Source organism: Pieris napi, chromosome 11 (assembly GCF_905475465.1).
Source record: "Pieris napi chromosome 11, ilPieNapi1.2, whole genome shotgun sequence".
In the NCBI taxonomy this organism is placed as follows: Eukaryota; Metazoa; Arthropoda; class Insecta; order Lepidoptera; family Pieridae; genus Pieris; species Pieris napi.
In genome coordinates, this window is record NC_062244.1 from 7,315,679 (window position 1) to 7,341,251 (window position 25,573).

General features: G+C 33.6%; 1 protein-coding gene and 1 long non-coding RNA gene across 2 annotated transcripts; both read left to right on the forward strand.

Moving 5' to 3' along the window:
* The first annotated feature begins 758 nt into the window (after nt 1-758).
* LOC125053484 (probable DNA mismatch repair protein Msh6) lies at nt 759-25,370 on the forward strand. The gene is made up of 20 exons (XM_047654824.1): nt 759-999; nt 1,208-1,354; nt 1,491-1,605; nt 1,733-1,919; nt 2,519-2,653; nt 3,075-3,210; nt 3,702-3,841; nt 4,578-4,712; nt 5,228-5,417; nt 6,279-6,386; nt 7,240-7,429; nt 8,544-8,699; nt 9,534-9,780; nt 10,961-11,116; nt 12,382-12,516; nt 18,341-18,559; nt 19,111-19,290; nt 21,264-21,441; nt 23,268-23,419; nt 24,198-25,370. Exons 1-20 carry the CDS (start codon nt 855-857, stop codon nt 24,468-24,470), a joined length of 3,324 nt encoding a protein of 1,107 aa, XP_047510780.1. The 5' UTR covers nt 759-854; the 3' UTR covers nt 24,471-25,370.
* On the forward strand, nt 15,060-15,581 carry LOC125053493. Its single transcript, XR_007117586.1, has 2 exons — nt 15,060-15,313; nt 15,378-15,581. It is a non-coding gene; the product is annotated as an uncharacterized LOC125053493 (long non-coding RNA).
* Nucleotides 25,371-25,573: the final 203 nt, after the last annotated feature.

The window sequence follows — 25,573 nt, forward strand, 5'->3', positions numbered from 1 at the left end:
ATTTGTTAGAGGTCGCAATTTTATTTATGGGGCATGTAGGGGTGGTCAATACAAGCTTAACCCCAAGTTTGTGGGGTTGGCGCCCTTGTCCCCCGGCCGCCATCTTGGAAAAAGGGGTAAAAACACGATTTTGGTTATATCTCCTAAACTATCCATCGAACAAAAAATTTGTTATATTTTGTAGCAAATCGCTTTGCAATACAAACATTACACACTACACACACTTACATGTGCAATCATACATTCTGATAAACAATAAACTACAAGCTCCCTCCTTATCAGAATGCCAAATCGTAAAATGACTGCTTCACGACTGATTCGAGCGCGACCGTCGCTGCGAAAACTGTGCGAGTTCGAAAAGTGAGTTACAGAATCGCAAGGCAGCGCTCCAAAGTTGATTGGGTTCGTCAATTCTCATGACAAGCCGGTCAAAACAACATTTTACTTTACTTTTATGATCTCGTATATTTTTAACAAATTTTCTAAAATTTTTGTTCAATTCCAACAATTTTACTTATTTATTACCAACTCTTTTCCCCGCCACCTATGAGGTAGAGTCTGTAGGCGCGTTTTTTTTACGAGGCATCCCACAAACTTGGGGTTAAGCTTGTATTGACCCTCCCTACATGTACCTACCATAAAATTGAGTCCTTTAACAAATGTTTAGCCCACTGCCCATGTAACATTACAATGGACTGTTAGCGAATTCAAAATTATGACTATTGACATCGTGACAGAACCGGCAAAAATGTAAGACCGCCGTTTTGAGTTTTCTTGAATCGCAACCAAAATTTTATACACAAATAATCTTTATTGTTACTTTTGTGGTCTCTATTTTACTTATTCATATCAAAATGTCGAAGCGAAATAGCGTCGGCGCTTCTACTACTAATACTCTTTTTAATTATTTTACCAAAACTCCGCCAAGTACGAAGAAAGTCAAACTCAGTGTAACTAATGAAATGAAAAATTCTACTGAAACTGTAGAGGCCATAGAAAGTAAGCTCAATAATTTATTCATTTTCTTTTTAATGTTTCTAGACAGTGTTAGTTACCTAAATAATCCGTGCATCTAATCGTGTGGGGTTTACTTTTCTTTGTGCGGTTGAGATAAAAACTAATATATGCTTTATAAAAGTAACGCTAAACATTTATTAAATATTAAAGTAAACTTCAGGTTTAGAATAGAATTCTATTTATGTTGCAGACAAAAAGAGAGTAAGGCAAACGACACCCTCTCCAAGAGAAGATAAAAATAATCACACAGATGACGAATCTCCAATTGCACCAAAGAAAAGAAAAAGAATCCGTCTTAATCCTTGTGATACAGATGATTCTGATACTGAAAATAAAGGTATGATTTTCGTATCATTTTGCTACATTATTTATTTACAAGCTAATGTTGTATGTTTCCTCATCTTTACTATCTCTTGGTAATCTCCATTACAAAAATTAGTCATATTTTTTATAAACAATGTTAAAATTTCCAGAAGATAATAAGATCAAAACAAAGGAAAAAGCTTCATTAGGAAAGACATTGCAAGAAAGTTTTCAATATGACCCTTCTGATACACCAAAAAGTAAAATTAAGAAGACCCCAGTTGTGTAAGTTTTATTAAATTTATAACATCAATATGGAATATATGTTGGTATTTATCTCCTTGAGGATTTTTCTATTGATTATTTTAGCTATATACTACTACTACTTTTATATGTTTAACACTTATTGTAGAATTCAAGTTAAAACTGAGTCTCAAGAATCACCAGTTATTGCTGAGGAAGGCGATTGGGTTCATTGCAAACTCGACTGGCTCAAGCCAGATAAAATCAAAGATGCCAAGGGACGTAGGCCAGACCATCCAGAATATGAACCAACCACACTTTATGTACCTAAGGAGTTTATGAAGAGTCAGACTCCCGTATGTAATTAACATAATTAATATTGATGTCAAAATTGTGTAATAATTATCAAAAAGCATTAAGCTAATATTGAAGTATGAAAGTATTGTAAAAAATTGAACTGACATTGAATACCTTTCAATTGAAAAAACCAAATAAAACAATAATTGAATTACCTGGGTTGATAAGTAAATTATTGTTCAAACCTAGAACTAATCACTAAATTAGAATATAAAAAAATAGCAGCCCTAAAAGCCTTAGTCTTGGCCTCTAGAATCTGTTTCATCATTTTTATTTCTTATAGATAAGTAGGTGATCAGCTAAGTCACACTCTCAAGCCAGTAGTCCTAGGAAACCTAAATAAATAATTTTAAATCATTTAAATCACATAGTTGGTTAAAAAAAGATGTACCATTCAAAATTTGATTAAGTTACGTATTTTTTCTGTTTTGTGTGATCTGAACAATAACTAAATTATACTTTCGAATTCATTCTATAGAAAATAATAAAAGTATTCCTATTACTACACTTAAATTATATTTATAAAATTAGTTTTATTTCCCATTTTAAACAAGTGTCCTACTTAACATAATTTATCAATGATTTTTAATTATTTTAGGCTCATAGACAGTGGTGGGAGTTAAAATCAGCGCACTATGATTGTGTACTTTTCTTTAAAGTGGGAAAGTTCTATGAGTTGTATCATATGGATGCTGCTGTGGGTGTCAATGAACTCGGTTTCTCTTACATGAAGGTAAAGTATGCTAGGTTATGCTTCTGGTCATTCTTAATAGGTACAGGTCAGCCGTCTGTACCCGACACAGACTGTCAATTTCCTCATGATGTTTTCTTTCACCGTAGGATTAAGTGTTTTATATGCATGAAAATTTAATTGCTGCATAGCCGTGATTCGAACGCACTTCAGGGTTAAGTGGCGCATGGTCAACTACCTCCCAGACTTGACTGTTCGAACTAGTAGTTGCTTTGTAGTTGGAGCTAGGGGAGATTAGGTCCAGTGCTTTTGGGGATGGATCAGCATCTCTCCTTTTGTTCTTCAGACAAGAAATTTGTTCTTTTTGTTAAAAACTCAAAATAATTTCGTTTGTTAGTTTTCACCAACATTTAACTAGTCACTAAACCATTTAAAAAATTCAATTGGTAATTCTAATTTTTAGGGTGAATTTGCCCATTCGGGGTTTCCGGAAAGTGCATACGCGCGAATGTCTTCAACTTTAGTGTCTAAGGGATATAAAGTAGCGCGAGTTGAACAAACAGAGACCCCTGAAATGATGCAGGATAGATGTAAAAGAGGTACGTCATTCTATATATTTTTGACTTATATCAAAGTAAAGTTATATATTTATTCTTAAAGTAAAATAATTCAGCTTATTGTGTTTAAATGTCATAAAAAATACTCTTAAGAGATTCTAAGTTAATACGGGGGATGACACCCGTATTAACGTAGGTTATTATTGGCAACTTTCAAAATGGACCAGAACAACTGGCAAGAAATTCTCCGCTCATTCTTTTTAATCGTTTATTTTTATTACAAGATTCTAGAATGAACTTTATTTCAATGAATAAAAACTATTCTTCTGTGTGACTTCAATAGAGTATTTAAAAAAATTAACATAAATTTTGACATTGTAAAGTAATTTCAGTTTCAAAAAAATACTACATACAGTGTAAACTCTTTATTACGAATTTCAAAAGATCTAGCATTTTTTTCGTTATTACGAATGCCGTTATAAAGAGTACACTGTATATATTAATTATGTATAAATATTAGATTTTTTTTATAGAACAAAAAACAAGTAAATATGACAAAGTGGTCCGTCGTGAGATTTGCCAAGTATCTGTGCGAGGGGCACAAGTTTGCGGCCTTCAAGACAATGGTCCTTCGGAGTCGAACTCGCCGTTTATGATGGCTGTCGCTGAAGAGGTATTGTTTTTATTACTATTAAATAATATTAGTAATGTTGTTTTGGTAATCTTTCAGTCAGTTAATACTAGAATACATTATGCAATTACGTAGTTCACACATTTAAATAAAAAACTGTTTTGACCGGATTGAAGTTATGTATTATTATCACCGTGACCACGCACGCTGTAAAGCACGCGAAGCGTCGGATAAATTTAAAATTATGTTAAATAGTTGTAAATTTATAATAATACATAACTTCAATCCGGTCAAAACAGTTTTTTATTTAAATGTGTAAAAGTTATGTCAATCAAAGACAATACTAGTTCACACAGTCAAACTTTATAAATAAGCCAATTTGTATACATAATCAGCGTGTTAATATCCACTAACATAACTATTTTATACAATACAAATACTCGACTTAGGGTCCTTGAAGAAAAGAGCGTACCAATTTTTAAAAGGCCGGCAACGCACTCGCGAGCACTCTGGCATTGAGAGTGTCCATGGGCGGCGGTATCACTTAACATCAGGTGAGCCCGTTTGCCCCTTGTTCATGTCATATGGCCCCCTGGTCATGAGTTATGGACTTCCTGTTCCACCTCCATGTGAATCTGCCCTTCCCAAATGGGGCATGGGTGATACACGTTTCTGGGGTTTTCATTCTTACCCGTTATTTGTTTGAGCAAGTAGATGATTGGTGTTTTACTTACGTCATCGTTTCTAAGATAGTTCAACTATATTTCTGATATTTCAGGAAAACAATGGAATAAGTACATACGGTGTGTGTTTCGTTGATACGTCTATAGGTCAATTCCACATCGGTCAGTTTAAAGACGATAAACACTCCTCGAGGCTGCTCACAACTCTTGCGCATTTTCCGCCTGCTTTGGTAAGATTTCTTCGATTTCAGATATTTTTTGTGAAATAAAAATCGGTTGTCTGTAAAGTCGGTTTACTGAAGTTGCACGTCATAAGAAAATACTGATGGAATGGTTGCATTTTTCAAAAGAAAATTTTAATTTTATTTGTTTGATAGATATTTTGTATGGATATAGAGAAGGAGTTAAATGGAAATCACAATTGAATTGATCAAGTTACATTTATTTGTATAAATACAGTTATGTCAATTTTTTAACGAACAAACGCTGCTGAACGTGGAGGCCGATTGTGCCTCTTTGTCGCTCGTTACGCGCTCTCGCTTGCACTTCAAGCCTTAAATGGAACGCCTCGTGCGTGCTCCATCGAATTATAAGACTTTGTCACGTCAAAAAGCTCGTCTTTAAAATTATGATAAATGAAACAAATCTTTGGCATAAAAAAAGAGTTGTTGCAATACTTAATTATTACTAAATAGCCATGGCATTTTTAATGCAATATAAACAAAGAAATCTTAAATTTTATTAGATTATCTCCGATCGCAAGTCATGCACAGTACGGACAAGAAAACTTCTGTCGACACATTGTCATAGCGCGAGAAGGGAGACGTTAAATATGGCGCCACCAGAGAAAACGCTGAAATTGTTGGCTGAAAAATATTACAGGACAAATGATAATGGACAGTGGCCGGAGGGGGTCTTGCAGTTTTTACATGAAGGTAAATAAAATGTTGTTGCTAGCATAAGATTACGTTATCTAATATTCATATTAGTAAATTTATTACTTGCATAACAAACAAAACAAAGAGCGTTTCGAATGCTTTCATTCAAATAACAAAATATTTTTAATTAAAAAATAATCGAATTTAGCTTTAGTTTCTGTTACACTTCGGTATTATCGGTCACATCTTTGAATGGAGTGATAGCTTCATTTATACATGAACTTGACAAATGAAAAAAATAATTAAAAATTTTACTTTTCTTATTAAAATTTTACTTTATTTATTTTCAAACGGTTGCATTAACTTTTATAATTATTTGTTAGAATTACAATCTAAACTAAAAGTCAAAAATCATTTATTCATATAGGTAACACTTATGAACGTCAAATACTATCTTAATTTGTTGTTGCGATCTATTACTAGTATTACTGACATTGTGCACAAAATAATTTCCGTAGAATAAAGATTAAAGACGCAAGACGTTTTCCAAGGATTCTGAAAAAAAATACCCAAGAAAGTTAAAAATGAGCCAAATTTGTTTTTTACTATAATCACGTTGGTATTAAAATCTTCGAACGTGTAATAAAAACTCCGCTCACCACCGCGTTTGCGTAAAGCGCGAATGCTAGGACATTAACATTTCCATAATGTTATTATATTTTTATTACTTATTTAATTTTGAAGTCTAATTATATAATTCGCTAATGTTTTCTAAGTGTGAATCTCTTTACATCACTACGTAAAGTATGTTTAAGAATGTAATTTTTTTTTTAATTTTTATAAACTATATTATATATATTTATAAATAATATATATATATTTTTATTGATAAAAATCATACGTTCTTGTTATTTCCAGGTGACACTCTGGGTCTAACGCCGGCTGCGAACAGTAGTTTAGCAATTAAGGCTCTGGGGGGTTGTGTAGCATTTCTCACGGAATGTTTGCTTGATATACAAATTTTAGGTAAAATCTACTTTAAAACTATATACAAATACATATATTTCACTATAGATATTTATAATATACTAGCCGTTTCGCGCCCGCTTTGCTGGACGAATTAAAATAAATTTTATGTTTCATTATTTTATTTTTTTTCATATTTTTATTATTTTTCTTTTTAACTTCCCGCTAAGAAAATTGAAATATTTCGAAAATCGAGTTTTTAACAGATGTTGCCGTTTAGAGGTTCTAGGAAGCCTCCCCGAATGTTCCCGCGGTGAAGTCCGTATGGATAAATTTTCATAAAAGTAAAACAGCAATAAAAAAATGAAGGAACATTGGAATTTAATAAATAAATAGCCATAAACCATCATACGATCAGTGGTTTAGGCGTGATTGAGCCTCAAACGAAGACCATTTTCATTATATATATATATATGTATATAGATTGTATATATAGCAAGTTTGTAACTTATTACCTAGACAAGAATACTATTCACGTAGTAAGTCTTTTATATTTGGTATGTGACGGTCAGAAACCACATAAAAAGATAGGGCATTTTTATATAACGATAGTTAATGTTTTCATGATTTCAATTAATAAACTCTATGTATAAGAGCAGTGTTGGCTTCAGCGTTTGACTCTTATACCTGAGGTCGTTGATTCGATCCCCGGTTATGCTTTTGGGCAATGAACTTTATTTCGATGTGCGCTTTTAACATTCGCTCGAACGGTGAATGAAAACATCGTGAGGAAACCGGCGACGACGAATCGACGGCGTGTGTCAGGCACATGATCATGAAACAGATACGGATATCTGAGGCTGAGACCTAAAAAACTTGTAGCGCCACTGATATACCTATTTTATGTGTGTAGGTATGTCTCAGTTCTCTGAATATACACCCCCTGACGTGCTAAACATGACCATTCAAAATGAGACGTCGCAATGGACTGGTGGTAGTACTATGGTCTTGGATTCTATTACGTTGAGAAATCTACGTATAGTACAGGATGAGGGATGTCTCTATGATAAATTAAATTTATGCTCTACGCCTATGGGAAAAAGGTTTGTTATTCTTTGTAAAATCAAATTAGGGAGCGATCAAGTATTACGTAACGAATTTTAGGAGGGAGGGAGGGTCTATTTGTGAAACGTTACGATGCGGGGCGGGGATTAAATTACGCGTTATTGTTAATATTTTTTTCGACTTACACCACATAATAGTAACTAAAGAGTCACTAGGTGGTCACGAAACGTTTTACTATACTTGTACTGAAAAACGTTACGGCGAGTTACATGGGGGGGGGGGGGTCAATAATCTCCAAAAAATGCGTTACGTAATAAAAATATATATATATAATTTTTTGTATAATATATTTACAAAAAATTCTTCGTAATTACTATTTTCTCTATCCTTCTACTTTAATCTTTTTTTTTCCGGCGATAGTGGCTTCAGCGACTCATCTGAGGTCGTAGGTTCGAATCCCGGTTGCGCATCAATTGACTTTGTGTCTATGTCTTAACACTAGCTCCTACGGTGAAGGAAATCATGCCTTAGACGGTGTCGACGGCGTGTGTCAGGCACAGTAGTCTGATCACATACACGCCTATTAGTAACAACAAAGGATCCCGAAACAGATACAAAAATCCGTAAATCTAAATTAAATATCTTTATATATAGAGTCTGGCTAATGAAAGAAAATAATTGAATTATTTGAAATCTTTCGAATGGCAACACAGAATGTCATTGAATTTCTTAGGTTAGCATGATTTATTGACTTGATACTTTATGCAATTACTCATTTTTATTTCTATTATATATTTTTTCCGAATAGTTAAAAGATATAAACTAAACTTTGTTTTATTGATTTTGATTATTCCTAAAAAACTTGTTTTATAATAAATATAGTTTTGGTTTTCCATGCAATGCCAATCATTTTAAGTATCAATAGTAAAAGACGAAATACGTATTGTACTTAATTTCATAGAAATACAGTTACTAAAGTAAAAATAATAAAAATATAATCAAGTATCAAGTAAGTTTAATCCACAAAATATATCAAACTTTTAGGGATACTATACTAAAATTTTTGAATTTGCCGCGCTTTTTCGTTATCTTCTTTCATTAGCCAGACTAACCTTTGTTATGTCCTATAACATAAAAAATATTTGCCCACAGATTGCTATACCAATGGGTATGTTCCCCGAGCTGTGATTTGACAGTGATTAAGGAACGTCAGGAAGCCATCAAAACTTTATTCGAAAACCAGGACATCTGTCAAGAGGCGAAGAACTTGCTGACAACGTTGCCAGATCTGGAACGACTCTTGGCTAAGTATGAAAAGCTTTATTGGAATTTTATATAATCTATGATGAAAAGTTTCGTACAGTCCACTAATTTCTCGAAAATTAAGTACCCGTATTCACTTAAATCTAGTTTTAAGAGCTGTCAAACCATTTTTGAAGTTATACTTCTTTAGGCGCGTTATGAAAAATTGGTGAAAGTGAAATTTTACGATGCGCGCGCACCGTGACACAAAATTAACAGAATGAAGTTGCCCACGGAAGATGCTACGGCATTGGACATAATTTAAAAACAACATTCGACTAATAATAGAATTTATGTTACACTTAATGTAAGATAATAATAATAAATATTTATTTTTTTTAATTTTTCAAATGTAAACTGAACTTTATTGACTATAATGACTCCTTTTCCAGTCTTTGATTATTTAATTGTAATTAGTTATTTGCATGCAATCAAAAACTATTTTTAATAATGCAAAAGATGTATAACTTCTTACGCGCGTACATAAGTACACGCACCCTTTTTTTTTTGTATAAAGTTTGATAGCGCTCATGATGAGATTGTGACTTGTTTTATTATGTAACAAGGGTCAAACGGGCAGGAAGTTCATTGCCAGAAGGCTCTCAAGTGCGTTACCGGCTTTTAAATACCGGACTTTAGATACGAATTAGAATATGGACGTAAAAGTCATATCCATGATCTTTGATTTCAATTGATATGTTTCCACTTAGGCAACTGTATAAATCATCAATATAGGTTCAGCAGTTTTTGAGATATACATTTATTTTTAGTTGACAAAGGTTTTTTTTTCAAATATATTACATAACTCAGTGACTAATCACATTTCAATCATCATTTCAGAGTCCACTCCCTCGGGAACTTAAAGAAATCAAAAGATCATCCCGATTCGAGAGCAATTTTATATGAAGAGAAGACTTATTCCAAAAGAAAAGTACTGGATTTTATTTCCGTACTCAATGGGTATACTGCTGCGTTGAAACTGTCAGAATTATTCTGTGACACCGACTCTGTCTTATTGAAGAGGATCACACAACTATCACCGGACGGGAAATTTCCAGATTATAGAGAGACTTTGAAATTCTTTAAGGTATTAATGATTATAAGGGATACTCTTCTTTAATAAAATCCCAGAGGCTCTTTTATCTCTGCCTTTTCATAAATTTAAGAAATGTATTAAAGAAAAGCTGTGTAAAGAGGCTTACTATAAAGTAAACGATTATCTAGTTGATAAAAGGGCCTGGGACTAGTGCTAGACAGGCTACTTCTAATTAGTTTCTCCGTCCATACCAAAACAAGATTTCAAACATGACTCGTGAATAACGTTTAGATAACGTTACAATTATACTTAGACTTATTACGTGGTACATAGTTAAAAATTAAATAACTATAAATCATTAAAAAAGGAGTCTTAGTGTTACATCTAATCAAACAAGTCGTGTAAGACCGTAAGTATGCGTGAATATATTAAAGAAGTATGTGAATGTGTGTGTGTGTGCGTATGATACACTCTGTATTTGAAAGTGTGACAGAGTTATTATAAGCGTGCGCTGTGTCTAGTTTTTGTAACCTCAGAGTCATGCCAAAATATATGGTAAGGCTTCTGCAGACTCGAAATCCAATTCAGCTAGCATACCTTTTATGCTTTTTGTGAGTTTAATTTGGATAGTTTGACTATCTCAGAATCCATCGATTGAGAGATTTTATTACAAAAGGAACATAAAAATTCGTCATAAGTTATTAAATTTAAGCAGACAAAAGTAAAATATATTAATATGTGATATTAATGATTAATTGGATTTGAATTAGTGATTTCATTTCTAATTATTAAATTCAACCTTGCTCCGCTTTGACTAACTTGACGAAACTCCTGAAAAAACTAGGCTCATTGTGGACGTCCTGTCCAAGGGTTATAGATTGTGTTCTCTCGTCACGTACGTCTCGTACGCGTGCACCTTTATTGTTATTGGTGAAATGATACAAGATTTATCTATTTATTCACAAAAATACATACACTATCCTTACAGTACTAAGCCAATTCGATAGTGATAAAAAAATTATTATAAAATATATAATATTTAATACATAAGATACACAATATCGCTAATGTGAACATATAAAGATGTCGATAGCGCTGGTGACAGCATTCAGTACGTTGATAAGGGATGGCGGAGAATTCTCGCTCTCTTCTCGTCTTTTCTATGCTTAATTTATAAATAATTTTATTTTGACGATTATTTTTTGTTATTTCAATATCAATGAAATTACAGGAAGGCTTCAATCAAACTCAAGCGGAGAAGGAAGGAAAAATTTTGCCGGAGGCTGGTGTGGACCAAGAGTATGACAACACTTTGGAGCTCATAGAAGAAATTGAGCAGGAGCTGAGGCAATACTTGATGGAACAGGAGAAATACTTCAAGTGCAAGGTAAATGGTTTAATTATTTTTTTATACTTTAATTAAAAACAAAAATTACTTGATTTAATATACTAATGTCTACAAATTTTGTTTATTTTTTAAATCTAATATGAATAGTTGTTACAGTTGTTAAATATATCTCTGACGTCACTAAAGTTGTCGTAATCCTAAATTGATATATTTATTGAATTATTTAACTTTCTGTTATTACAAAGGAATAAAAAATGGGTGCTTGTACTTATGTACGCGCGTAAGAAATAGTTTTTGATTGCATGCAAATAATTTATTACAATTAAATAATCAAAGATTGGAAAAGGAGTCATTATAGTCAATAAAGTTTAGTTTACATTTGAAAAATTAAATAAATAAATATTTAGTATTATTCTCTTACATTAAGTGTAACATAAATTCTATTATTATTCGAATGTTGTTTTTAAATTATGTCCAATGCCGTAGCATCTTCCGTGGGCAACTTCATTCTGTTAATTTTGTGTCACGGTGCGCGCGCATCGTAAAATTTCACTCTCTTCAATTTTTCATAACGCGCCTAAAGAAGTATAACTTCAAAAATTGTAACAGATGAAAAATTATGAAGAAGTGTTTATTGGTAAATGTAGAAATTATATGGTTTAGGTAAACGTCATTGTTTCAATTATTAATAAAACGCAAACCACCCGTATTTATTAAGGGTATGTTCCGATACACACTGCGAGTACTGTATAGTGCTCCCACTGTTCAAAAATTTGTTCCGCTATGGACTGCAGTATACAGCCGCAGCGTCCTAGGAAATTAGGCGTTTTCGAGGTAAGGTACTCGCAGTGCTTTGATCACGTGATCAATCAAAACCACTTGAATGCCTAACGGCTGATATAACTTACAGTTTAATAACAAACATTTAAAATTCTAACTTACTTTCTTTGTAGTATTAATTCAATTGACAGTTAATATTAATATATATTTTTTTAATTATCGCATTAAAAAAATCTATATTAATAATAATAAACTCCAATAATAGTTTTTCTTGTTGAATTGAAAAACTTTGATGCACTCATTTGAAAACCGTGTCGAAAAACGAAGCTGACTAGTATACTGGACTGCGTTCCGTTTTAAATTGTAACCAGTATAGCTGGCTATAGAGAAACGGTTTCACAGTATACTAAATTGACGGTACTCTGTACAGTGGTCGCAGTGTATATCGGAACATACCCAAAGTAACGTTCCGTTTGTGACTGTTCGTAAAACGTATATCTATATAGATTTATGAAAATTTTCAGATAACATATGTGGGTAGTGATAAAAAGAGGTACCAAATGGAAATACCGCAAAATGCCGCATCCAAAGCAGGAGGAGATTATCATATGGAAGGAGCTAGGAAGGGATATAAGAGATATTCCACTTATGAGACAAAGGTATGTTTTGTGTATATCGGCGAATAATAATATGACGGTTTTACATAACAATAAAACCGATATTATGTGCCGAGAAGGAAAACATACAGCATTGTATAATGAAGAAGCAATGTATACTTAGCCATGAAGTGCGATACATACCGAGTGAAATAGTTCCGCTTAGATAGAATAGATGGCGCTGTAATCGCCTCAACTTCATACTTATCTTAACCAGCTAGGACGGTGTCATTTCCACAGTCATAGAGTCTTCACCAGGAAGAGCTTCCTACAATGCTGTATGTTTTCCTTCTCGGCACATAATATCGGTTTTATTGTTATGTAAAACCGTCATATTGATGTGCCTCCGGAAAACATACAGCATTGTATAATGAAGACGTGTTTGTTATCTGCTGGTGGATGTATAGAGTACAATATAAAACACAACGCTATGATGATTATGAAGAATTAAGGTCCGGGCTTTAGCTAAAGCCGTTATTGTTTATATAACTATTTTATTTACTTGCCATTATTCTTAATCAAAGCATAAGTATTTAGCAATTATTATTCTTAGTTACGGTATAAATATAACTACAGTTACTAGTAACTATTTACTCATCTGATTTAGATGTACAATTAACATAATAATATAAACTTCCTATCATAACAAAAAGGTATTTCTATAATTACGATGGTGCAAATGTATTAAAGAAAGAGTGATGAGTTTTCTCTACGAGAGTCTATCTCGCGGCAGTAATGATTAAAGAATCTATGTATTTGAAGATTTCCAATTACCCCGTGTAATAAAAAATTTCATCTATTCGTTGATTTTCGACCTAATTATTTTGCTGTTGATGGATAAAAAAATATTGTTTAGATTTTTTACTTGAGATCTTGTTGTACCTGTTACTCAAAGCAATATTTTTTTTTTTTTTTTTTTTTTTTAAAGACAGTTCACACCAATTAACCTAGTCCCATGCTAAGCTGGTGAAGCTTGTGTTATGGGTACTAGGCAACGGATATACATACATATTATAGAAAGATAGACATATAATTACATATTTAAACACCTAAGACCCAAGCACAACACCAAATGCTCATCACATCAATGTTCGTCCCAGCCGGGAATCGAACCTGGGACCCATGGATTCGCAGTCAGGGGTACTAACCACTAGACCAATGAGTCGTCAGGACTAACTGAAGTCTCACTAAAGTGATAGGGCATAATATGTTTTATCGTGGTGTTTAGAAAGTTTCCATGTTGACTGGCGTCTTGAGTGTCTGTCTTAGATTCGAATACCGGTGTTAAATAAATGTTACCACCATCATCCACGAATTGCTCGTCAGTAATTTCTAATAAAGTGAACCCTGCGGCCCAATGCTAAATGCAATACTGTGGCTGTTCTGCGAGCCGTATCGAATAAAGTGTCCCTATGAGGGTTGGAAGAAAGCCAGTCTAGTACTATTCGCGGGTCCCACGTGATGGATGATTTCACGACTTTTGGTTTAGCTACTCCTAATACTCTGAGGATGTGTTTAATAATAAAATTTGAAAGTGTTTGTTGTTCTACATGGGGACCGCAAAAAGTTAAAATTGCCGATTTGCGAACAAGGATGGTTGATAGGATAGATTCCTGTTTTGGCTTTCTGTACTGTCTAAGTGTTTGTTTTGTAATATTATGTATGTTAGCTGTAAGATTACTTATAATTAAATAAATAAATAAATAAATTTTCTTTTAGAAAAAGTGATATTAAATTTTTTGCAATATCGGCTGTTTGAGGGGATTTTGGGTTCACTTGAGAGTTGTCACACCATGACAGCCCTCTTTTGATTGCGGGTAAATAAGTGGACAGGTGGAGTGACCAATTCTTCAAAAGTAAATCTTTTTCCAGTGTGGACCAGTCTTTTATTTGGGCACCCCACCCCCAATTTCCCAAACTTTTAGGGTCAATGCTTGTATTTGTGGAGGAGACAGTGCAATTGTCGTATCTAGGAGTGTCTGCGATAGGTATTGAATTTCGTGGGGGTGATCTAGAGACCTGGATTTCAGGTCCTGCTGCCAATCTGAAGCAACTATCAGATAGGTTCCCGTCGCCCGGTTTAGGTGTGCTAAAACTCAGGGTAACAGACTTGGAGGGGGAAACACCCATGCTAGAGGAGGAAGGTGCCACTACGCAGCCATTTTTCCCCTTTATAATCTGTCTGCTAGGGTGATCACCCTGGTAGGTAATGTACCGACAGAGTTATGTTGAATTTGTCCGTCAGGTGCAATAGTTTGAAGGTTAGTGTAAGTAACCCTATCGATTTCGTTCCTCCTTCTGTTTGAATGTATGCAATCAGAGTTTCATTTGTCCGATTGTATTAACACGTGTGTGTTTTGTAATATTTTTACATTTATTTTTATTGCGGCTATCACTGCATATAAGTCCTTTTTGTTGCAGTGCCACGTTTTCTATTGGTATGACCACTTTCCTGACAAGGTTTCCGTCTAGATGTGAACCCCCCCCAAACCCCAATCCGAGGCGTCCGTCGCTAGAAAGTGGGTTGCAGGTTCTTTGTGTGCCTCAGGGGTCGATATTGGGGCCGTTGCTCTTTCTTATCTACATAAATGACCTGCCATTTTATATAAATAACTTATGTGAAACGGTATTATTTGCAGATGATACATCTCTTATTTTTAAAATCAGTAGGAACGCAATAAATTTTGACGAGGTAAATGATGCCCTTTCCCGAGTTATGTGTTGGTTTACTTATAATAACTTGTTACTAAATTCTAATAAAACAAAATGTATTAGATTTTCTTTGCCTAACGTAAAACAGGTCAGTACAAACATTAATATTAATGAGGAAATAATTCAATGTGTTGATTCAACTGTATTTTTAGGGATCACTCTAGATTCTCGTTTGCAATGGAAGCCCCATATTACAAATCTATCGGCAAGACTTAGTTCGGCTGCTTTTGCGATAAGAAAGATTAGATGGATGTCTGATGTCGAAACGGCGAGGCTTGTATACTTCAGTTACTTCCATAGTGTTATGACATATGGTATATTGTTGTGGGGCTCAGCGGCCGATATTCAAGATATTTTTGTTTTACAAAAAAGAGCAATACGCGCTATATACAAATTAAAACCGCGTGACTCGCTAAGAGAATTATTTAAAGAGATTGGTATTTTAACAGTTGCCTCCCAATATGTGTATGAAAATATTATGTACGTTTATAAAAACATTAATAAATTTATAAAGCGCAGTGACTGTCACAATTTAAACACAAGAAGTAGGAATAGACTTGATTTTCCAGCTTTCAGACTTCATAAAACTGCTCACTCATTTATGGGGAAATGTATACAGATATTTAACAAGATTCCGGACCGTGTAACCAAACTTCCGATACATGAGTTTAAGCTTTGCATCAAGAAAATCCTAACAAAGGGAGGATATTACACTGTTCGGGAATTTATAGACGATGACAATGTGTGGGCACTAGTGCCGCTGTAAGATGGGGAGTTGACATGCATAAGAGTACAAATTGTACCTAAATGATTAAATGACTTATTATTATTATTATTATTATTGTATAGGCGTCGTCTGATGAGTAGCAGAAGGCAAGTCATGTTTTCGTATAACTGCCCTTTTTAGCTGAGCCTTAAGAAAGGTCGGTGTGATCTCGCTGCCGGTAGATGGAAATAGGCTTGTGATAAATCTATTTATCATCCAGTCCCCTAGTTGAAGAAAGTCTGGGACTAAGCCGTGGGTGATCAACCGAAAATGTTTTGTCTTTACGAATCGGTTTAGTTCTCGCAAATCTACGACAGAACGCATCGTGCCGTTGCTTTTCCTGCGAAGAACCATTTTGGATATAAAACTGGGGGTTTTGTTGAGAACTGTTTGTAGGATACCTTGCTTGATTCAGGAGTTCTATGATTATCTGCGATGTCGTAGGTGACGGTTCGGTTGCGTATTGACCTACTATTCGATTTATTGGCATTAACAAAGCGGTTTCTTGTACAGAGGTATGCGGAATCCTTGAATTATGTTGGATAGTAATTTTTTTCCGTCATTGTTAGATAACGGGTAGTTTTAAAGTTGTTTATGACTATCGATTTTCCTGTTAAACGTTCGCAGCGTTTCTTGTTTTAGGTGGGTATTACGAAAATTATTTTTTCCATTTTGTGCCTGGTGTCTGTATTTGGATGTAGACGCTTACGATTCTTTGTATCTAGGTTTAAAAAGCTCTTACTCTTGAAGGTTGCGGCGGAGATAACCAGAATTGCGGCCCACCGAGGGATTGTATTAGGGACGCGAGCTTACTTTTGTCAAATAAAAATTCCTCGCTAGGAGGTATATTACTAAGCGCAGTTTGAATACTTTTGTCCGAAATCTTACTTATTAATCTTTTACGCCTAGTTTCTATACATTCCGCTCGTTTTCCGCATACAATTTGCAGGGTTTGTTCATGTAATTTGTAAGAAGGTGATTCATTACCAACAATATAGGATATTTTTGTGAAAAGATTTAATCGCGGGTTTTAATTCCGTTGGGTTATTACGAGTCCAGTTTATGATTTTTTGTAATCCAGATTGTAGTAATTCCCTTTGACATAGGAGTTTTAAAAGCTTAATATATTATTATATTTTTATATTATTATATTTTTATATATTTATTTTGTAATTTTTTTTCTTTTTTAACGATTTCTTAATAATCTTTTTATCATCAATATTTGTGACCAAGCCCAGAGATTTCGATTTTCGGGTCGACGGATTAATAAAAAATGGCTATAGTAGTTGGTCGGTCAGTGGGTACCCTCGTCATTGGACGCACTGGCGTTGACATTTGGTACATAATATCGTTGATGCATTATAAAATTTGTGAGGAAACTCACCTGATTATATAACGCGTCGATCATGGGATCGACCGTTACCTGTGCTACTCGTTTCCTTTTCTTTCGTGGCGGTCCCTCGCACTCCGAGTCGCTATCAGACGCGCTGCTGGTGCACGTGGAGTCCTCTTTGTCTTGTTCGCGACCTTGCTCGACATTTTTTAGACTACTTGCCTGATCGGCCCCGGCGGCGGCCTTATCGGCATCGTGAGTCCATTACGCAATTGTGATGTATAATAATGCGTTTTGCTAATAATTAACACTAAGAAAGACTATAAGGTTTTAAGTCGTTATTGATTTGTTTCGGTTTCGACCGCACGCGGCGAAAGTACACAACGCTATGACTGTGGAAATGACACCGTCCTAGCTGGTTAAGATAAGTATGAAGTTGAGGCGATTACAGCGCCATCTATTCTATCTAAGCGGAACTATTTCACTCGGTATGTATCGCACTTCATGGCTAAGTATACATTGCTTCTTCATTATACAATGCTGTATGTTTTCCGGAGGCACATCAATAACACATTTTTTTGTGTGATTTTGTTTATGGCGTGTAAATATTATACTTTAATTTTAGTTCATTTAGAATATGTTATTTTCCATAAAGTTGCTACTTCAGTATAAATAAAAAGTTTAACAAAAAAATTGAGATAGAAAGTTAATGTGATTAATCTAATTAATTTTTTCGTAAACAATATATTATTTTATCCTTTTATATTTATAAATACATTATACTGGTTGCATTTAATTAACTTAAAAAAAAGAAAAAACATGGTATAACGGGCGGCCTTATCGCTACTAAGCGATCTCTTCCAGGCAACTAATTAAAGAAAAAAGATGCGAAACAATTGAATCAAAAAACATATTTCTATACCACTAAAACCAAGAATTTTTTTCTCTATATTCTCTATCTAAAGCTATAAAAGATTGTCCCACTCCTATTATATCCCATTTTTTTACAATTCTAGGACTTCCTCGCACGCATGATGGCGGCTGAAGAGCAAAAACGCGTAGTACTAAAGGATCTCAGTCGTAGGATATTTGAGAAATTCTCAAGTCATTATTCCCAATGGGCCGCTGCCGTACAGTGCGTGGCGACGCTCGATGTGTTGCTGTCCCTTTGTGAATTCGCTAGACAACAGACGAGCGATATTTGTTTGCCTGAGGTTACATTTGGTGATACACAGGTTTGATTACAATACAATTTTTTTAACGTTATTATTTGAAATTTATTTTTATCGCTTATCTAAATATAAAGATAATGTACATATTATACTAAATTTTTTCCTAAATAAATACATTTTTGATTATTTTCTCATTTGCAAGTGGCAAAGCCATTATTGTTTCGCCAGGAATTGAATCTAGGTCCCATAGATGGGACCTATATAATTACTAGCTGATCCGGCAAACGTCGTTTTGCCATGTATATCATTTATAATAATAAAATAGGGGTTGATTGTAGAGGGGTGAAAGTTAGGGGTTGTATGTATTTTTTAATGCTGTATCATAAAAAAATAAAAACAAAAAAAATATTTAGGGGTGGACTGGACTACCCTTAACATTTAGGGGGATGAAAAATAGATGTTGTCGAGCCGTTTCAGAGGAGTTTAACCACAAACACCGCGACACGAGAATTTTATATATTAGATTTCAAATATATAATTTCTTCTATATTAAAGTTAGTATATAAAATTAAAAATTTGTTAATTTTTTAATTTTGATTTATATAAAATTTTAGCCTTACATAAGCATAGTAGAAGGTCGTCACCCCTGCATACCAATTGTGAACGATTTCATCCCAAATGATACATCCCTTGGGGAGAACGGAGCGAGTTTGTTATTACTAACGGGACCTAATATGGGCGGAAAGTCCACTCTAATGAGACAAGTCGGACTATTAACTGTCCTTGCGCATTTGGTAAATATTCTCTTCTATTGTCTACGTATATAATTATAAAATAAATGAAAAAAATATTTCTTATTTTAACGCACTTTCGTAAATAGAATTAATTATTTAAATTATCTCAATTAATTATTTTTAATATCTTTTATGTTATATGTAATTAAATCAGTTGTAAATAATTAAACATTAAAAATACGTATAAAAAACAGGTAACAGAAATTATTAGGGAACGGCTAACAAGCTATTTGTTACCACCCAACCCGATTTAGAAAGTAAAAATTAAAAAAGAAATACCTACTGAGGGTAAATTAAAGAACGATAATAATGGTAGTATCCAAATTAACGGATTCATTTAGAATCAAATTTACCTTGATACATTCTTTGATATATATAATACCAATACAATGACAACTATTAGCTAGATTGTTTAATTTTAATAAAATAATGGATTTAATAAACAAAACAAATTAAAAAAAAATATTACATTAGTTTCAAATGCCAACATTTTGAATGCTATATACCTATATATATATAGATAGAAATCTAAAGTAATCATCAAGTGGATAGAAGAATATTGTCTTTGGTTTACGCGAGTATTACATTGAATAACATAATTCTTGTCGATCAGAAAGGGCATTTTCACAAAACAAATCAATCAGCTTGCACAAAAGGGACCGATAGAGACTAATAAAAGAATTTATACTTGGTTTCACAAGAAATTATTAGAATCGTCGACTGATAAAAGTTTACCATTTTCTTTGGAAAATAAAATATGGCCTCGAGGCTCTTACGGCATCGCCTCGTCCATCAAAAATGATACCAGATGATGTAGACGCACGCAAATGTCCTCAAAGATTATATTTATTATATTAGTATATGTAAGTAAGGTTTTATTTAAATATTACTCGCATAAACCTAATATGTAAGGTTTAAAAAAGTTATCTTATTAAAAACATAGATGTTTCTTAATATTAAAAGAAAAAATAAAGTGTAAAATATATCACGCCACCGTCGTACGCTGTTACTGCATTGGAGCGACTCCACTGCTTTTTCGTGTATTCCTAGGTTTTTGCGACCATATTCCGTTCTTATTTTAGGTAGATTTGTATGATTAGTGTTATGCTGGCTACGTGTGGGATAGAAGTTAAATTTAATGCTGTTGTGTATTTGGTTACGTAATTTCAACTAAAACATTGATTTAGTTAGGGCCGATTTACATTATCTTAGTGTTTAGGAGAGTGCTTTAGGATAGTACTTTAGTTGAAACATGTAAACGCTACTTGCTTTAGTACGGTTCTACTTGACTTTCAAGTTGAATCAAAATAGAATCGCTTTTTATTTTTGTTTCAAGTGATACCCCTCCCGCGCCCGCGCAACCCCCGTGATCTTCCCTCGTTGTGTGTAAACACGTAATTTAGTAAAATCTTTAGGAGAGTGCACAAGTGCCGTGAAACGCGTGCGTGTTTTTTGATTTTTAAAGATGGCTAAATGGTCGGAAGATACAACTATCAAATTTGTGTCTGAATATGTTGTTCACGAATGTTTGTGGAACGTTAAAAACAATTTATACAAAAACAAACAGGCTAGGCATTCGGCATACACTGCCTTAAAAGAAGCTATTTTGTTTATTATTTATATTTAGTTAATTTATTTCGAATAAAATCTCGTCTTCTATTTTTTCCATGACTATAATTAGTATTTTGCGTAGAATAGAGCGTATTTGCCGACGTCGTTGCGCGTTCATTGTGGCGCTGTAATGATACTCTACTGGAAGAAATGTAAACGTTCACTCGCAACGCACTTAAGCACTAAAGAACTTGCCTTTCAAGTTGTACTAAAATACTCTCCTAAACACTAAGATAATGTAAATCGGCCTTAACATACAGCTGCTTCATGTTCATTAATTTGTCGTAAATAGGACACAATTTTGTCGGGCTTGCGATAGATGGCGCATTTACATCAATCATCTCAATTTACAAATATTTCAGGGAAGCTACGTCCCAGCACAGAAATGCAAGCTCAGTTTAGTGGATCGCATCTTCACTCGTTTAGGGGCGTCTGATGATATTTTGTCCGGTCATTCCACATTCCTTGTGGAGATGAATGAGACGGCGGCCATCATTAAACACGCCTCGCTTCATTCCCTTGTGTTGTTGGATGAATTAGGTGAGTATTATTTGATGATATAAGAAAAATATATGTGTTAAGACACACATCTTAAAACCCACTGAGCCGATTTTAATGAAACTTAAACTGTTCCCTCTTGCTTTCGTAATGTGGCACAGGTTTTTTTTAATTAATTTATTGTTAAAAATACATTTATTACAAACATATCCATTCCTATAAAGTTTTACTGTTTGGGAACCTAAATCATACTCGAATATTAAATTGCAACAATACACGTCAATCTGATAACCTCCTTTATTTAAAGCTTTATTTCTGTTGGACTTATTAATCTTAAAAAGCGATGCAATGGCTATCTAATCACAAGTTTAATTGAATATTATAATTAATTAAAGGTCAATTTGATAACTTGAATAGCGAGCGCAGAGCGAAGGTTTTTTTTATGTAATAGGAGGCAAGCGGGCTCACCTGATGTAAAGTGATACCGCCGCCCATGGTCATTCACATTGCCAGAAGGTTCGCAAGTGCGTTTCCGGCCTTTAAAATATGCCGGGCTCTTGCTCTGACCTAAGTGCTGACTAGCCCAAAAGCCTCATTAGCTAAGGTCGAAGTTGCTTAATATCCTTAACGTATTAAGTTTGTTCGAGCGTTTTAGAGTGTAACGTAATCGCAGTGATTTTAGTTGTAGATTGTAGATAATATATAGCTACAGCGCGCTTCTTGGAAAACATAATATTAAAAAACATGAATTTCGTAGTAACTTTCTACCTTTGAACCATTATAACGTTGTATTTAACAATGTTTTCCTTAACCAGCAGGAATTTTACGTTGAATCAATCGTCTAATTTCTTAAAAAGAAATTCCTTTAGACATTATTTCCTTAGACATGTATTTGTTTTTTTACGTCTATCACGTTAATTCTCGCGAAAGGGCAGATCCGTGCCCGAGGTGAAACTACAGGGGAGTGTCTAGTCTACCCTTTCCTAGAAAGGGACTTTATTACTCCGTTATGGGCGAGTGGAAACCCGCTGGCATGGATCCGCGTTACCTCCTCTCCTATTCGTCTGAGTGATTTACATGCGCTCTCTGCTCAAGCACTATGTGAAATAGCCTATACCAGTCTCGAGATCGCGGCCGGCTCTTGCGAAAGTCGGACAGTCAAGAAGTTAAAGTAAAGAAAAGGAACAGTGATGTTATTATTAACATTATTTTTGAAGTTATACTTCTTTAGGCGCGTTATGAAAAATTTATGAGAGTGAAATGTTACGATGCGCGCGCACCTGTGACACAAAATTGGGAGTGTGATTATAGCGTGCGCGAGCGAGATAGAAATAAGACAATCTACAAGTAAAAAGAAATAGAATATGCGTGAAGTTCGTATGCCAAGAATTTTGAATGACCATAATGACATTTGTCATTTACCTTTTACCTTTTAAACAAATAAAGGAGTTTTAATTATTTTTGAAGTTATACTTCTTTAGGCGCGTTATGAAAAATTGATGAGAGTGAAATTTTACGATGCGCGCGCACCGTGATACAAAATTAAGTTGCCCACGGAAGATGCAACGGCATTGGACATAATTTAAAAACAACATTCGAATAATAATATGTATATATTTATTTATTTAATTTTTCAAATGTAAACTGAACTTTATTGACTATATTGACTCCTTTTCCAGTCTTTGATTATTTAATTGTAATTAATTATTTGCATGCAATCAAAAACTATTTTTAATAATGCCAAAAAGTATAACTTCTTACGCGCGTACATAAGTACACGCACCCTTTTTTTTAATTAAGATTCCCTTGAGCGTGTGATAGATCAGATAAAATGATTTGTGGATTTAAAATACTGTTTTTTTTATCAGGTCGCGGCACAAGTACATACGACGGTACGGCGATAGCTAGTGGTGTGTGTGTGGAATTGGCAGAGCGTGGATGTAGAGTGTTATTCTCCACACATTATCACACACTCGTCACACACCTTGCGACACACCCTAATGTGCAACTGGGGCATATGGTTAGTATATTCGAAATATCTTGTGTCCATAAATCTAAAACGTTTTTGCTCTTGACATCGAACCTCAGACGGTATTCGGAAGTTCATGAAAACTGTCAATTTTGACTTTATAATTTCTATTTGAACGCGGCGTTTTAATCTGTCAATATGTAATTAACAGATAAAGATTGTAAAATTATATTTACGTTTAACAATATTAAATATCCTATAGTCGTATTTTTAATTAGACGAAGCCAACTGACAGTAGCTAATGTCACTTTGTAAAATAATGTTGCCATATTTAAAGTAATAGTGATGCGTTCAGTTCTTGTTCAATCAGATGAATGAACAATGAGTGTGAATAGTCAATCATTTCAAACAATAAAAGAATATTATTTCTATTTCAAAATTGTATGAAAGTGCTCTGATATAAGTTAGGTACTAGTACTATGTAACTACAATCAGTTTTTTGACGTCTTATTACAAAGCGCGGCGCGGCGACTAGTGCCATCACCGATCATTAATTCACGGGTTTTTACTTTGTCACAACACTATTTTTATTTCATCAAAAACTGACAACACCGTAAACGTCAGTTGACTTCGTCTAATTAAAAATTCGACTATATATGGTGAGACATATTATAATTGTTTCACTCTTTTGTTAATTGAATAGTGAACAAGAAAAACACCATTTCTAAGTAAATATCTTCCATAACAACTTTTTTCTTATATGTCATTACAGTTTAATGTAATTCATTTTTATAGTGCGAGTTGTATTTTAAGACTTGTATGTTTTCAGGCATGTATGGTAGAAACAGAGGAAACGGAAACTGATGATATCCCAGAAGAAACAATAACCTTCTTATACAAACTGAGTCCTGGTGCTTGTCCAAAATCGTATGGGTTTAATGCCGCAAAATTAGCTGGGATCCCGCAAGAAATAACGCGTCGAGCGCGAAATATATCGAAAAAACTCGAAACTGAAGCTAATCTAATAAGGACTTTCAAAGAAATTATGAAGATTGGTCAAGTATCAAATATGAGGAAACTTCTTGCTGAATTGACAATTTAATTTTTTTTTATATCTAGATTAGGGTAAGATGTTCTGCGTAGACTTGGTCGAAAGACTCAAGCCTGCCCCTTAGGCGTTTAAAAAAATATCTGCTAAGCATCGTTTTTAATTGTAGCTGGTTTAATTTGAAAAATTAATGTCGCTACCGAGCCTTAAAATCTTAAAAAAGAACCAATGTTTTCAATGTTTCGCTTGAAGACATTTTAATCATTATTCTAATGTAAAATTATTCAAAAAAAATTTTATATTTTCTCAATTTGAATCCTTTTCGTACTTCAATTTGCTTTTGCTAAAATAGCGCCAATGAGAATTAAACAATACAGAATTTAACATACGGTCTAAAGACTTTATAGAAAAGAAAAAGTAGGATATAAACTATGGATATCTTTTGTTATGCAAATGTAAGTTTTGAAATAAAAAAAATACTTTAAGCATTTCCTTTACGCTTTCATCTTTAGAGCCAAAATAAGTTAAAACTTATGGATTCTTTTAATCTGAGTTCTAATGTCTTTATTACTTTGTAACGAAAAATATTGTTACAAGAATTAGCACCTATTTTAAACCACATTCGCTTTTTCTTCGTCTAAAAATGATTACAAAAAAATATTCGAAGACATAGAAAGTATTGTTAGGTTAGGTTTTTGAGTTTTTTATCGTCTTAGAATATAAGTTTGTTACTATATTTCTTGATGTTTTTATTAGCACCTAAAATTGTGCCATTTATTGACACTAATTGATATAAATAGCAATAAATGTACGATTATTTTTTGCCATTAAATATTATTGTAAAACCTCATATAAAATGTGATTTTTAATGTTACTATTATAATTATTGTGATTGTATAACCCACCATGTGAACCAATAAATATTTTTTTTACAATAAAAACAAGTTTCCAATATTTTATATTTTATTCATTTATAAATTACAAAATTACCATAACACACGTTTAATCTCACTTTACATAATTACATGGTAAAACAAAAATGCAATAGATCTTCTTATAACTATTTTAACGTCAACTAATAAAAAACGAAAATGAGAAAAAAATTGAGACAGTAAAGCCCGAATTCTATGTATCTCACGTCACATTCACTTCGCCTA

Coding starts and splice junctions, on each gene's coding strand:
- LOC125053484 (XM_047654824.1), top strand. CDS start 855: ATGTCGAAGCGAAATAGCGTCGGCGCTTCTACTACTAATACTCTTTTT. Junction 1,355..1,490: donor TTCTGATACTGAAAATAAAG/GTATGATTTTCG, acceptor TAAAATTTCCAG/AAGATAATAAGATCAAAACA. Junction 2,654..3,074: donor TCGGTTTCTCTTACATGAAG/GTAAAGTATGCT, acceptor TCTAATTTTTAG/GGTGAATTTGCCCATTCGGG.